Below are 16,585 nucleotides of genomic sequence, written 5' to 3'. Positions count from 1 at the left end.
TCACTTGCAAGATTAGGAGCGAGTTTTGTGACTGTTGTTATCTCCCATAGATGAATAATAAGCTTATCTTGGCATTGATGCCCTTCAAGAGTAAGGCAGAGTGGAAGATAAAATGTCCCCCACATCACAGCCCTAATTAACTGCACCTTGTGAATGCTGTGCAGTTGGCTCAGTTATGTCTCACTCTCAGAGAATATTGGTGTCTGCATCCTGACCTCTGAAAGGAAATGTTAAAATAATGGTTAAAAGGGAAAACTGTGGCAATATAAGCTTTGGATAAATTGCCACATACCTAAGGAAAAGGCAGTATTTGGAGGTTAAATAATAGGTAAGGTAAAGTGAAGGAAGTATTGGGGGGGGAAGCAAATTAGGCAATTATATTTTGGAGATTATTTATACGTAATTCCACAAACGTCCAAGAGTTTGTCCATGCAAATCCATAGTAAGGGTTGTAGGACATTCAGTACTTTTAGTTTAGTTAGGCACTTGGGACATTTAGTTAGGGCATTTAGGAAAGTTAACTCTTCCACATTACTCTTGACTCAGAAGAAACATGCGGGAATTAAAAACAAAATATCTGCACTATGTCTTTAACATAAATTTCAAAGCATTATATGCTTTTAACATATGGTTTCTATGCCTGCAGGCACTTGGAGGTGTCCCGGGAAGTCAGCCATTATTGCCTAGCGGGATGGACCCAACACGGCAGCAAGGTAAATGAAATAATCATTTGGTCTATTCAAAAGTTTTGTCTTCTCAAACTTGCGTCTTTCTTTCTGTGTTTCAAACCTTACTGCAGCTTTTTAAGCTTTTTGTTAATTAAAAAGGAATTATTTGTTAAAGTCATTTTAGAAGGTGCTTGTATATTGCGTAGTTTTTTACGTTATATAAATTTATTTGCAGGGCATCCAAACATGGGTGGGCCAATGCAGAGAATGACTCCTCCAAGAGGAATGGTTCCGCTAGGACCACAGGTACCTTCCCCAGATTGATACCTGTTGTTATTGATAGGCCTATACTTACACTATGTTCCTCTGGCTTTCCACAGCTTGAAGATGGCCAGGACTTGTTCTTCTAATCCCATTTTGAAATAAACGTTCTGTTTTGCAAAAACTAATTCTGAGTTGCAGTTTTACAAAGTCTAAAATGAAAACATCAGTCATTTTAATTACGATTTGAAATTAAAAGAGAAATCCCTTAACTTGCTTATTTCAGAAAAGTTATGTTTGCCCTACAGCCAGTGCATGTTGTAATCAAAGGCTGACATTTGTAAAGGAGACGAAGGATTGAGTAGGTGTTTCCTCATCTTCCCAACCTAACTGATCATGCTATTTAGGAGGAAAGGATTAATGCTCCTAGCTTAGGAAAACTCTTTGTACCAAAAGTACCCCCCAAAATTATGTAAAGTTTTTCTTTCATCCACTATTGATCTAGATTTTTGGTGAGTGCTAGAGCAATTTTAACGTAAAAGGAGAAGTTCATGCTGCCATTTCTCCCCCTTGTCAATCACAAGCATCTTTCTAGCTCTGTTTTTGAGGAGCGAAGCAATGTTGGATTGCAAGAATCAGCCTTCTCCATGGTGCTGACCTGCTCATAATTGTTCATAGGCTCTTTCTTCAAAAGTGGGAAAATATGAGTGCGTATTTGTCAGTATTACATTTCAACAGTAAACTAAGGTAGAAAAAAAATTAGTTCTGATAATACCTGAAATACGAATCCAAAAGATTATTCTCTATTTTGTCAGTGCTCTCAGTGAGAGAAAATTTAAGTGGTAGTGTTTCATACCGGTATTGCCAGTATTTTGTTTTACAGCATGCTCATTGCGCCCACACTTTGCATTTTTACTTTCCCATTTCAGATAATCTCTCTAGTGACTTCTTTGTTCCTTGGAATAGCAACTGAATTTTAAATGATTAAATAGCTTTGCCTTTCAAACCTCTTCATAACTGTCTTTACAATTTTGGGTCTTCTTGGTAGAAACCAGTTGTGCAGTTCTACACAACATCTGTTGTGTGACCAACAAACCATTATTAAATACATTTGTTATTTTTTCTGTAGTATTGAACTGTATCTACCACTTGCCTTTTGGAGGTAGAAAGAGAAGCTTTGCAATGGTGCCATATGAGATTGAGCTGATATTTTGTGCAGCACCATTAGTCACACAGTAGGCAAATCTCATGCCAGTTTTTATAAGGACAATTTTTCCATTTTTGCTATTTCTTAAAATTCAGTATTTTTGTAAGGTTCTTCTTTCTTATACTGAACATCCTCTTAAAATGGGGAAAAATGTAGCTAATCACACAAAATTTAAGTTCACAAATCAATCTTTTCTCTAAGTGGATCATCTTCTATCTTTTGTATCAGCCATTTAGGATCTCCTCAGAATGCAGTTCTAAAACCAAATTTGATAAATCTTTCACAGCTACTTTTAACATCCTCTTGCTACAGTGCTGTAAAGTTGACTTAGCTGTGCCCATAATGGGAGGCCCTACTACCTTGCTGCACAGGCAGTCAACTTGAAAAAAACTTAAGGTGCTGATACAGAAATGCTTATGTCCAGTATAGCAAGTATAGCATGCATGTGCTTGAAAACTTACAGAAAATTTACCTCTGTTTTGTATTTTATGATTCTAGACTATTTCAAACTAAATAACACGAGGCAAAAAGCAGTGGATGGTTGTAAATGCTCGAATCTGTGAAAATCTCCAAAGAATTAGGTTCAGGCTTTTTTGAAGCGGTAGTTAGGCTAGATGAATGGGGTACTACTGCCAATCTGTGACCGACCGCTGCTTCTCCCTGTCCTTCATATCTGCTGGTGAGCATCCCACATGCTCCCTAATGCTTTCTAGTCAAAAACAATCGGGTCATCCTAAATATTTAAGAAAAATGTCTTGGCTAATCTGGCTCATTTTGGCCCCCTGGTGTTAGGGAGCACTTTTATGAACAACTCAACTACCAGATAAACAGTGGTGGTGGTGACTGAGTAAAAAGCTGTAAGGAACAAATTGGGGCACTAACTTCTGCAGAGAGCATAGCTGCAGCTGAAGGAACATGTATATTGGTAGCCTTAATGAAAGTGCTCTTATTTTAGGATGAAGGAGTATGTTTGATTAGAATTAGCAGTAATTAGAGCTAGAAGTACATTTGATTAGGATTCTTCCAGTCCTGCAGGATTCCATAGAGATCTTTTAACTCCGGTCCACACAAATGATTCCTGAATTAAAATAAAGAGGGGAGTTACCAGACAGACCAAATAGGGAGAATTGCTTAGCCCTCCACATCAAGATGGAAAAATGAAATAAAACAGATATGGAACTGCTGTTTTGTTACAGTCAGACTGTGTTCTCTTCCAGATCCAGTAGTGCCAACTGGGGATGTTACTGTGCCCAGCTGCTTTGACTACCCACCAGTTGCTGCCCTACAGTTCTGACAGAGGAGTTGCTCAGGCAAAATCATCTAGGATAACCTAGGTCAAACAGTAGCTTTGAGTTAATCTGGCTGACTTTCGCCTGAGCATGTGCACCAGTTGGTCTGCCAGCTGCACACAAAAAGGCAGGAATAAGTAGTGATTGATGACCAGGAACTGTGGATAATGCTGTCTTCAGACGGCACTGTTGGGTCTGAAAGAGGACATCTATTTGCAGCCTCTGGTTGTATTCTTGCAAACCAGCTATGAATGGGACACTTTCAGGATTGTTAACAATGAAGAAAATTTTAAGTTTTGTTTTTTTCTTTGCAGCAACAAAACCTCCTCTCCTAGTTATAGATCAGTTCTAGATCAATTCTAGATAACTGATATGTCATATCAGCCAAGGTAAAAACAGCACCAGAGCCACACTTCGAATATCACTGTTGGATTTCTCCCATGTATTCATGACTTCATGTTTACATGGTTTTGTGAATCAGACCAATATAGAGAACACCCATAAGCATGAATCATAGGGTTTATGCAGTTTGTAGTATACTGTACATGAAATAGAGTGTATTAGTTTTATTATTGGAAAATAGTATGCAACAATGACCTAAATTTTTTTAAAGTAAATTGCTTCTTTGTGCCCCCCTCCTTCCAAAATGTACAGCTATTCATTTTAGAGAATTTACTATTATCCATTCTCTTGAAATATCAGAAAAATGTAGCAGGATTAACACAGATTAGGGAGTGTATTATGACTGTGAGGTGAGATAGACTGTTCTGCTTGTATTCCTCTGAATAGAAATAGGTATAATTTAGTTTTTCATGCAAATAATACAGTTAAACTTTTGTCATTATATCAGAACATAAACTCAGATTTTATAGGCATTGGGCAGTTCATTTGTTAGCATCACTATGGCATTCATTATCATATGAAAGACTTTTCATATTAGTTACCATAGACTTATTGGAATTGACTGATTAGAAGACAAATGTAATGGTTATGCTGTATGTTATAAAAGTGATATCATCAATTTTATACAAGCATTTATTGATACCCTAACAAAATCTAATTTAAAATAATTCTATTTAAATTCCATAATGTAGAAATCTTAGAATCTAAGTCCAGGTTTCTGGTTTTGAATGAACTGCCTTGATATAAAAGTTGAATACATTATAAAACTTGCCCCTTGCTGGCCCTTGACTTGACCTCTATATGTGTAAATAATTCCCCCTGAAGCAACTGACATTTTAAGTATTCTTAGTCTATTTCTATTGTTTGCAATTCTTTCTCCTTGGGGATAACAATATTATTTTTTGAAGTCAACAATGGAAACTCCTGAAAGAATGAATTACATTGGCCTATCCAGTCAGCAGTTATGTAGGGATATCATTAACCTGCTGTCCTTTCTTTCCCCCTCCTCTTTGGTTTTGTTTTTTTGTTTTGTGGTAGTCTGACCCTTGGTTATCATTGCAGAACTATGGAGGTGCAATGAGACCCCCACTGAATGCTTTAGGTGGCCCCGGGATGCCTGGAATGAACATGTAAGCACAATAATAAAATCTTATCATATTTAGAAAAATCATTATTTCATTGTAGAACATTTGGGATACACAAGACAAGAAGAACATTCTTTGATAAGTAACATGCTTTGATGACTAATAATTGCAATTTAAAAAAAGCGAACCCACAGCAGTTTCCTTCTTCTGCATGCATCTCTTAGAGGCACCTTTGCTGTCCCTACAAATCTGTACAAATGCTCAGTTTCTTTCACAGGTCAAAGTTCAAATATTGGAAATATTTTGTCAGTATAGTCACTGATATATCCTTGTGTGCATTTTTTTAAAAAATGACATTATTTACATTTATGTTTTTACTTTACTGATTAAATATTTTGTAAGGAATAGTACAAGTATGGGTCTTTTCTGCAAAATAAAGAAGTACTTAATTTTAGCAAAATAAGACAATTGTATAGAACTATTTTTAAAAAAACACATATTTGAAAGAAGAAGTGTGGATGATTCTCTCTCTCTTGCTGTTTTTATTTCCATAACTACATTTGTTTCCACTCTAAACAGATAGATGAGTGTTACAGATATGAGTGTAAGGTTTTCAGTGTTTCTGGGACTGGATCATCATTTAGTAAAAACTGATAGACTGATTTCAGTTAAGCTATACTGATTTATTCCAGGCATGGATGTAGTCATGGGAGCGTGTTATGCCTTTTATACCTGTAGACTACCCCCCTTTCTAAGTGCGCAGAAAAATTTCACATGTAAAATTAGCGTATCCAGAGTGGACTAGATTTAAGCTGAGGATTTTAGCATAGCAAGCGGCCCAACATGAACAATCTTGTGCACTTCAGATAAATCTTTTGCTTGCTTGGAGTTGCTTACATGATTAGCAAGCCTGGGAAAAAAAAATGAGGTGGTTCTTGTATTATTTAGATTTCTCACTAAAGAGATTCACAAATTTTAAGGGGCTGCTATAGTTACCTTTATAGCATACTAGAGACCAGAGATTATCAAGTCATTCTTGATTCATGGGCCTACCCGTACTGAAGTTAGTACATTTTTTTATAACCAGCATTTTGCAGACTCTGGGGTGGTCACAGAAGGCAGCATGGTGATCTAGCTATCAAGACACTAGAATGATTTTACAGCCTACATCAGAGAACATGTTTTTTTTTTTTTACTCCTTTTACACTTTTGTCTTTCAAGAATGAGTTTTCAGCAGATTGACACAGAAAACACAGTGAAGATTTATATATGCTTGTTATCATTATATCATAGATGCCCATTTTTACTCTTATTTTTATAGGAAACATAAATGAGAGATGGTAATTTTTATTTCAAGTAAGGAGTTACCAGCCTGGAAAAGTAAAAGAGGTGTTCAGATAGATAATACCGTTGAAAAAATATCTAATCCACCATATCCTTAATTTCTTCTGATTTCCAGACATACCTTGAATTCTTGAAGCAGATAAAATAAAATATAAAGTTGGGTGTTACTCTATCATAGACATCATATATTGGACTCAAGACAATTCTAGGAACCTTCCCAAGGGTAGGCATTTTTTTTAAATAAAACTGATGTAGAAAAAATGTTTAGATACTTGAAATTCAGTGTGAGTATAATATAAGCACTACAGCAATTGTCCTCAGGAGGAGGTTGAATTATAAGAAAAGAAGATCAACTTTATAAAATAAAATGTTCTAGAAGTAAAATTGAGGATAGATAAGGTATTGTAGAGGCTACTTATCCACATAAATGAGAGTTTACACAGGAAAAATAAGAAAATGGGTTCCTGGATGACAAAAAGAATTCCTGGTCTGCCAGAAAGAGAGAAGATGGGTTGAAATACTAACATTTCCTTATTGCAGCATTTAATAAACACATTTCATCTTTTGTTGAGCCAGTAAACATACACAGATCATGTTCTTTTAATTCAGTGATGTGGGAGGTGCATTTTCCTTTGAACTTCTATGTCCTCTTGAAGGGGACACCATGAACTGGGGTCCTTTACTTGGAAAATTCATGAACTTTGATACAGTATATGATCTTCTGAGAAGAACAAGATGTGAAGCAATAATTACGAAGTAGGCAACCATAGCTGTCTCCATGTCTTACCAGACATATACTGCACCCACTTATATTTTCTTAGAAACTCATCTTTACTCCAGCTCAGCTGAAAGTGGGAACAGAATACTCTTTCTTGGTTTAGAACAAGACTTCGTACTGTCCCTTTGCTTATTACAATGCACTTTAAAGGCCTAAGAGAGTCCAAAGTGCTGGTACTGGAATATTATGCTACAGCATATCCCAACCTGTGTTACATGCTGAATCACAGACTGTTGCAAGGAGCTCCATTATTGTGTGCCTGACTACATGAATAATTTTTTACTGTCAGACTGAGTATTTTTTTTTCCTCTGTCAAATGGAGTGACATATACTGATGAAAAGGAAAACAAAGGTTATTATGGTCTGAGTTTCTTTTAATTGTATTTCCAGGACATCAGGTTTTTTTCTTATTGTAAAGTTACTGCTGTCAAAGTTGTCCTTACACCAAAATCTTAGTGGAGACTCCTCCTCTGGTCAATTCCAGCATTCAGGATCAGTCAGGGTGCATCCAAGGATAACCTGTTGGCAATGGCAATAGATGGACCCAACTGTGTTAAACATGTTCTTTATATTTTCCCTTACAATTTACCTAATACACAGTGCTAAGAAATAACAGCGTACGTTTCTAGGATAAAGGATAACTATACATAAGGCTTTTGCCTTATAGTAATGTACATTTGTTTTTGCATAGCCATATCTTCTTCTTACATGAAAATTTTTCAGTGTTCTCTTCAATGTTTTTGGCTTTTTGGCAATGTTAAAATACAAAAATGTGTACTCTACAAAAAGAGTTGCCATTTAAAATCCAGCTTTTTCTCCTCGGAAAGCACAAAAGGAAGGTGTTTTGATTAAAAGCAGAATATCTGCTAAATATAATTTTACATTTTTCTGCATGAAAAAGTGTTCTTTATTGTCAAAAATGGCAACAAGCAGCTCGAGAGCTCATAGACAGTATTTCAGACCAGGAGCATATACTCCACAAAGGTAGTACTCCTAAATAATCGCTTGCTCTGTCATAACTAATGCCTATCAGATTACTGTTTGAAACAGCTGTTACATATCCTGTGTTCTTCTACAAAATAACTTCATTTTAGCTATAAGGTTTTAAGTTGAAACTTGGTGTAGCCATTTTTAGTAAGATTTTATTTCTTTGTGGAAAAATGCCCTCTTTGGAACAAAATGGCAATCAGGGAGCAGTGTTACATTTCACTGGCACTTTTTAATGGCCCATGTGACCTGCAGTGCTGTCTCAAATGCTCAGAATATCTCAGTCATGCTTGAAAAGAAAAAAAAAAAAAGTGATTTTATTTTAACTTCAATTCACAAACTTGTGTCTAGATGTTTAATTTCCTGATTGAATATATTTGCCCCTTGGGAAAATAAAATTTTAGACTTTGTTTTTTCAAGTACTGAGATCAACACTATAGGACTAACTTTAAGGATAAAATACAGCCGTAATTAATGATAGTGATAGATACTTCATGAATGACTCTATTTTGGAATTGGTACATTCATAATAATGTTTTATGACTCTCTTGATGCTTCCAAAATAAACATTTAATAAAGGGCAAAAAAACTTTTTGCATTGCATTGAAAAAAATTGCAGGTAGCTTTTTATAATATGTGTTTTATAAGCTAACAACATTTGGCTCCACAAAAACCATATGGCTTTCCAGCAGAATCTGCTACAGTGTTTTCTAAGTCTATACTTAGAGCTGTCCATGGCTTCCAGTAAATTTGGAAATTCCAACAGCTTTTTAGATGAAAGGTGAGTTTCCCAGTCTCCTCGTAAGGCCTGTCTAAATTTCCATGTTGCTGTGGCTTAACCCAATCATGTATTTGAGTTGGCTTTGTAATAGCTCTGTAGTTCGGACTAATCTGCAGTGTCGTCACAGCTAGTTTCCATTTGATGCTTTTTGCTAGATATATTTGTGTTACTTAGTGTCACACAAACAAGTGCAGAGTTTTGGGGTGAAGACAGACTTCTAACATTGTTACAAATATTCCTGATTTCTCTGAAAAAGAGGATCCAATAAGCCAAATATGGTACATAGGAAAAAGAAGATCTTTTTGGAGGGGGGAAAAAAAATTAACACATCATATTTCACCTTGTAATCATTAGCAGAGGAGAAATTGCTGAATATTTGACCTGAGGAGCACGAGTACTGTGAGTCCCTTTCCTTGCTTTGCCTCCCCTCCTCCCAATGAATAAGGCAGAAATGACCCTCACCTACATTCCTGTTTTACAACCTTCCAAAAATAATGTCAGCAGAAAGGAATCAGTTTTCACTTGAGTTGTTTCAGTTGATTATTTGAGATAATTTCTTTATAGTTTCATCAACAATGTAATAAAAAAAAATTCAATATTAAATCCCTTGGGCAACATATCTACTTAATAGTTTTTAGTTTTGCAAGGCTTTAAAATAGATAGAAAACTTCATGAACTCATTAATGAAGCCTGCTTTCTTTATATTTAAATCACTCTCCCATGTCTGGTAAGCTGTGGTGGCTAATGTTGCTTTTCTAAAGCTAATGAGGCCAAAATGCCATTTTAAATGTGAAAGTTTTGTCATCTGCTCTGCCTCTCAGTTGTCAGGGCCTTCAAAAAGTGATTTCATCTTATTTATAAATAACTAGGAGTTCTTAATGCACCCAGGAATAATTATGGTTATTGAGATGTTATGACTGTAAACATGGAGATTTTACCTCCCATATGGCTTAGTTCCCTCAGGACTCTTAAAAGACAAAGTCTAACCACCGAACTATTTTTTTGAGCTCAGCTAAGAGTGAGAAACTTAAAATAACAGCAAGAGTTGTGAGAAAAACGTGCTTTATCTGGACGTTTTTTGCTTTTTTCCTTTCCTCGTTCCCTTCTGCTTTTAGTACCCCTCTGATGTCTCATCTGAGTTGACTTTATCAAACAGGTCTTCTGCCTGTGAAACATTCTTGTCCCTCCTGCTGGGGAGCTGCCACTTAATCATGCATACACCATTTGGGCCAAGTGTAAGGAGAATGTCTGAAAAGTTTGAAATTTCCATTTTGCCTGCTGTATGGTTCTGTGACTTCTGTGGACATAATGAAGCCTTAGTCAAGTAGCAAACTGGTTTTAGATGCATATCTAAATATTTGTTTAAAGTGTATGTATAAAATGGCATGTTTTCAATTTTTAATACATGAGATTTATTATTGTTGTTATTATTATCAGATACAGGTTATAGCAACATATTTTCTGTGGCTTGTTCTTTAAAATAGGTTTTCACAAAACATTTATAGCATCACTTTCACTAATGAAACCTTACTATACTTGCAGTATTCTAGACTGATACTCAATAAATGTATGCATCTTCAATTCTTCAGGAAGGTACTTAATTATGTAAGCAAGAGTTCTGTTTCTATGACTGAAATTACACATATTTTAGTACCTTTCTGCCTTTGTCTGTACTGTAAGTAGACTTTTGTGGAATATGTGATACTTCCTCCAAATATTTTAAAAAAGGTTAACAGTACAAGGAAAAACACTCCTCTTGAGAACTTAAAGAATTTGGGAACTTGTTTTTTACTCTTTGCAAAACTTCCATGCCATATTAAAATGCTGTGTCTGTGTAACAGAGAGTTAAATTCTCCGTGAACAGAAGGAAAGCACTTCAAGAGACACAAATTTGCAATGTCTTTCAAATTCTTCCATTGACAATATAAAAGGGAAATGTCTGACACTTCCTAAATTTGCAAGTGTTTGGGACTGATGCAAAACTGTAGCCTCTGGCAGTGTGGCTACTGGGGAAGGACTCCTTATGGTGCTATTCTGGCAGGTCCTGCCCTGAAGGGAACAGAAGTACCAGAATCAGTCAGGAACTGAATTGTCGTAAATGTGAGCGGCAAGGTTGTAATAATAAATAAATAATCATCTCATAAACTGATTAAATGATAATAGTAGTGAAACAGTGAGAATTTTGCTATGGCATTATAACTTGGTGTAGTTATGATTTATAAACACACTTTAATTTGAAAAAAGCCATCTCCTTCCTTACTCAGGAAACATTACTTTAATTTGGTTCCTCAGAGCTGGTCAGAAGACAGGGATTGTTCTGTGTCTCATCTTTCATCTTCTGTTACAGGGGTCCAGGGGGTGGTAGACCTTGGCCAAACCCAACAAATGCCAATTCTGTAAGTAAATATTTAAAATGTATTAGACATCGTCTTATATTTAGGGAAGTATTTCTCATCAATACACCAGGAAAAAAATTCCACTTCATTCAACAAATAGAATACTGCATGCTTTATATTTTTCCCCATAACCCTAATGCAGAGCAGCAACAGTGAGAAGCACATCTGAACAGAGAGCTCGTTGACCTGCAGATATCCAGCTCTGTTCATAATCCCAACAGCTCTGCATCTTTACATCAGTTACAGCACTTCCATAACACAAAGGTTATCCTGGGGTATATTTAAAATACATTTTAGCTTCCTTTAGCACAAGTAAGATGAGTTAGGTCAACGCTATCTGGCCAGAAAGCTCTACAGAAATCACAGCTTGTTAAGATACAGCTTAATGTGTATTTTACATAACAAAATCATATTTGCTGCTCTTAACTAGGGAATATGGAATCATAGAGCAATTGCTTGCAAGACATCAGCCATTTTTATATGCTTTTTGTAAAAAGCAGTGCACTCTATTGAATTTCATTGCAACAACTACAAAATGAGGTAGTCTAATAGCAGCTTGAAGGAAGATGAGGTCAGTGAGGCATCGCACATGAACAACAGTGTCTGGTATTCAGAAAACACAAAGGTAAAGTTTTCATTTTTGTTCAGTGATCATACATCATTAGTATAAAAATATGTCCCTTTTTAGCACTTGCAGTTGGATAAGATCGGTCTGGCTTAACAGACTCTCATGTTGTTCTTTGATTCTTTAATTCTACTAATGACAATTGGGGGAAAAAAAGAGTTGAAATTCTTCCTCAGTTTTCTTTTGCGTGTACTCAACTAAAATGGATGTTAGGATATTTTGCAACTGATATAGTTGAAATATTTTCATTCTATGAAATTAATTGAGAAGTCCAGTAAGAGATGGATCTGTAAAACTGAGTTGGCTGACAAGTTGTCTACAATCATGTAAGATGCTTATGGTACAAAATAATTTTGTTGCTTAGTTCTTACCCCATCATCCTATAATAGCATTGGTCCATGATCCTTTAGAGAGAATAATTGCAAAGGCTATCATAAACAAGAAAACCAGATTATTCACAGGCAATTGGATTTCTCCAGATACCCTCTGTAACAAATACCACAATTGAATTTGAAATTAAAATAGAACACTGTCCTTTTTAAAAAAAAAAAACACATAATGCAAAGAAATAAAATTAATATCTTCTAAGGTGAAAGATATAAGAGAGTTGCTTTTCCTTTTATGGTCAAGATTTTAATCAAGACTAAGTATATATAAGAATGTACAAATTCAGTCCATGCTTGGGATGACTCTGAAGTCCTATTGACTTAAATGCAAGCATGTGCACTTATGTTTATAAACCTTATAAAGCATATTACCTTAATAATCTTATAGCTTAACCTTTTACTATAGACTATAGATCTTTAGAGACTTTATTGTGGCTCCCACGGTAAGAATAAGAAGACTTTTGTAGTAGATGCAAGAACTGGATTGGTACTGGACCTTGTAACTTGGTATCTTAGAAAAGTGATGCTGGCTGTTAAAAATGTATGCCTCACTTACTATGAAACAATAGAGGGCAAATATCAGACCTTAGCCTACAGACATTTAAATGTGTGAATTATGTTATTCATATTAATTTCATTAGAGTGGCTACCAGGGCACAGTAATCTTAAATGTAAATATTTTTATTTGAAATATTGGGTATTAAATTTGGTTTGTGTCTATATTGCTAGTTTTGGACTTGAACATACTTACAATGACAAACTGTTGAAAAGAAGAGGTGTTTGTTTTGGCAACAATAGCATTTTTCCGTAATCCTTAACTGTGTCTTTGAATTAAATTAAACAAGTGTTAGCCCACAGCTGAACATAAATGTGTGTACGGACTCCATCTCACTGCAGAAGAAATTACTGGTTTGTTTCTGTTGATATTGCAGATACCTTATTCTTCAGCATCACCTGGGAACTATGTAGTAAGTACACTTGTGTGTGTTTGCTTATTAGAGTAGATGTTACATTTTATTTAGACAAAGAAATAGCTGTCCAGATGTTAAGAGGAACCCTTGTGTATCGGTTGAGAACTAAACATCTGATCTGCACTTGGGTTTTTTTCTTCCATCTATGGTGCATATGTTGATGTTCATTACTAGAATCATTATCAGTCTGGTCAAAATTGCCCTGAGTGCTGTTTTATTTCAACAAACATTTATATAACCAATACAATGTATTGTTTTCAATAATAAAGGACAACGCCCCCCCCCCCCCCCCCCATCAGTAGCACAATATTGTGTATGAGTTTCTGAACTTCTTCAGAAAAAAAAGCATTTGAAGAATTAGAACAAGCTTTTATCTCCCCAAACACATACAAATGGGTCCTTATAGCTCACATTTTAAAGGAATTTTTTTCTTATGATTACCTTCTGAAGACTTGAAAATTATTTTTTCTCCATAGTCTGTTATGTCTTCATTTCACAGACATTGTCTTAATTTATTATGAATTAGTTGGTATCATTGTTTTTTCTTAGTCTGTACTTTAGAGTGAAATAGTTAAAGCTTTGTAATAGGCCCAGCATTGAGCCGTCATTCAAAAGAACACAAAATGCTAACCCTCTCTCTGGAATTTAACAGATACACTTTACCTATTAACAAAATGTTTTTTGTTGGTGTATATACTGCTGGCTTTTGTCTCTATCCCGAGAGATTAACTTTGTTTATCCTTTTAGGCTCTTTATTGTTGTTGTTACTGTTGTACTTGGATTATTTGTACTTCTGATATACTCTTGTAAGGCATGTTGTTTTCATGTATTTTTATCACATGCTTAGTACTGGTGTCACAGGGTAACGAGGGAGAATGAATATATATATATATGTTGGATTCCAAATTTCTGTTGGTTGGTCAGGTTTTGGTAGACCTCTCCTTTGATATTGCATGTTTTATCACCTGAAGGTTAGACAGCTGCAGAGCATTGGCTTTAACCAGCACAAAACCTGAAGCAATTTCAGAATGTAAAACCAGCAGGTCCTTCACCATGCAGACAATATACTAGTGTTTTTTCATCTGTTTGTGCTGATTATAGGTTTCCCTTACTTTCAGTCTTCGTAGGAGAGGTGATCCTGCAGAGCTAAAGCTGAAGGATGAGTTCAAGGATGAGCTTGTTTTGTTTAGACAAAAGCAATTTCTTTTGTCCTTTATTTAGACAATTAGCTGTGAAAAAGGTTATGATTCTCATTAGTGTCCATAACTGTGGTACTCATTTTGCCACATGTTTAGTGGAAACAGTCCAAATGTGCTGATCTCCAAACCAGTTCTTTTAATCCAGAACTTCATAAATTTCTCTCTGTTGGGAAGAGGTTTTGTTGGTTTGCCCTAGACATTAGTGATCAGTTATTGTTGCAGATTTTGAAGATTTTTTTTGAATATTTGACTTCATATTCTCATTTTTTAAAAGTATGAAGTCCTGAGAATCTAGAAAAGGAGATACTATAGAAAATTACTTTAAAGAAACAAACCTAAGTAAAATGCAGGTTGTAGTAGCGAATTCTGCTGGTGTACTCATATCAAGCCACAGGTCAGCTGGGATAAATGACTTGGACAAAAAAGGGCATCACCATATTTCAGTGTATAGATAGAGGAGGAGTAAGAGTAAAGAGGTGTTTTTACCTCTTTCAGTGAAAATGATGAGACTGATGCTGGAATGGTGCATCTAATTGGCAACATTGAAGGGAAATCAAAAGATGTACAAAGATGCAAGAATGAGACACACGGAAGACTGAAGTATTGGAACCTCTGATCAGATGTGCTCTGTGAACTCCAGCTGTGCTAGTGGGAAAGGTTGCTGCCTGATTCCTTGTCCCCACTCTTCTGCTGAAGGTTACCACTCCTTCAGGTCTGCCACTGGAGTTCCTTGGATGAGTGACCCTCTTCATCCAAAACAACTGAAGTTGACTGAAGCATTTAAAGAACCAGGTCCTTGCTGAAGCAGTTCAGTTGACCGAAAATAGGTGGAGGGACACGCACAGAGAGAGCTCCAAGCAGAGCTGAGGCTGCTGCCAGCAGAGGATAGTGGTGGAACAAGGGTTGAAATCTTCTTCTGCCAACATAAATACTTGCACAGTGCATATCTTGTCTGATGCTGAGAGAGTAGTCTTGCTTCAGAAAGGCTCACCACATTTTGGAAAAGGAACACATGCACTCCAGCCGTACAAACAGCTAAATAAGCAAAACTGCTGGGCAGCAGCTTCCAAGAGAGCATTTCAGGACAAGGTGTGGGCTGGAGAGCTCTTAAAAGCAGCTTTTTAGCCAAAGGATTTGTGATGTGGAACTACAGGCTTTGAGGACTTAATCTGGTTTAGTTTATCAGACAGGTTTTTGAGAAATAATTATATTACAAATATTAATGTATTCTCAGGGAGAAAATAGTTGATGCCAACAGGCTTTCTAAGAGAAGAAAATATACAAACAATGCAAGTAAATGCAATTTTAAACTTAGATACAAATGCTAATAGTGATAAGTAACTTTTCTAAAAAATTACCTGTTAGTGGTTTCTACACGTCTTTATGTAACGCTGAAAAATATATATAAACCTAAAAAAATCAGGTTGGTGAACTTAGTGCACAAGTACATGGGTAAAAAGTCATAGCCTGTGATATCCAGAGGGTCATATATGTGATTGAAAGGTCCCTTTGAATTTAGAGTCTGTAGCTCTGCAGCCACAATGGGGGAATTTCTTGTTGCTGAGGGCTGAATAGGCCCTTCAGACAGTTTTGGCAAGCCCAATCCTGACACATTGGATTCTAATTTTGGGGCAAAAAAACCTATGTGGCTGCTGGCAGTATGAAATGAAGTTGTGATTATGCCTTGATTTTTATAAGCTGATCTGTGGGTTTCGTGGTGGCGCAAGCCTTTATTCCATCATGCTTTATAAAAGATACTTAGCGACCTTGCTTAGTTCATGAACAAGGGGAAGCACAAGATAAAGAACTGGTAGGTGCTGTAACATAGAAGGGCATAGAGGTATATATATGTTGACTGACTGCAGCGATATGCTGCTGCTTCTGGGTAAAAGATTTCTGTTTCATCTACAATTAATTGTGAGTTAATCACTGGCTGGCAGACAGAGATACTTCCCCCTGCAAATATTTTACTTGTACAAACCTGGGGAGGAGCAGTATCAGTCAGAAAGCTGCTATGTTACTGAGTTTGATTGTCTGAAAATAGTGTTTGCTAGTATATTGTTGCTAAATGTTTTGTAAGAAATGTTATTTTAAGTAGGCCATTGAGAAATAGGGTCTATTGTTTTAAATCCAAGACTTCTCTGCCTACTCCCAAAGTATCTCAGTGAATTAGAGCAAATCTCAGCAATGTCCTTGTAAGCAAACA

At 36.0% G+C, this 16,585-nt stretch overlaps 1 protein-coding gene across 12 annotated transcripts in view; it reads left to right on the top strand.

The window, feature by feature from the left end:
- The window catches only part of SSBP2 (single stranded DNA binding protein 2), a 201,352-nt gene that overhangs the window by 153,769 nt on the left and 30,998 nt on the right, over positions 1–16,585 (top strand). For 4 of the 12 annotated variants that reach the window (XM_087761478.1, XM_087761485.1, XM_087761481.1 and 1 more), the window contains 5 exons: positions 647–713; positions 904–974; positions 4,866–4,957; positions 11,150–11,198; positions 13,133–13,177. In XM_087761478.1, coding sequence (XP_087617604.1) covers positions 647–713; positions 904–974; positions 4,866–4,957; positions 11,150–11,198; positions 13,133–13,177 — 324 coding nt within the window. The remainder of the gene's footprint in view (positions 1–646; positions 714–903; positions 975–4,865; positions 4,958–11,149; positions 11,199–13,132; positions 13,178–16,585) is intronic. The other 8 variants (XM_087761479.1, XM_087761486.1, XM_087761482.1 and 5 more) reach the window with 3 other exon arrangements.

Source organism: Nipponia nippon, unplaced genomic scaffold (assembly GCF_047370975.1).
Source record: "Nipponia nippon isolate SJK-2023a ecotype South Korea unplaced genomic scaffold, ASM4737097v1 scaffold_24, whole genome shotgun sequence".
Classification (NCBI taxonomy): Eukaryota; Metazoa; Chordata; class Aves; order Pelecaniformes; family Threskiornithidae; genus Nipponia; species Nipponia nippon.
This window is presented reverse-complemented; position numbering and strand designations above follow the sequence as displayed.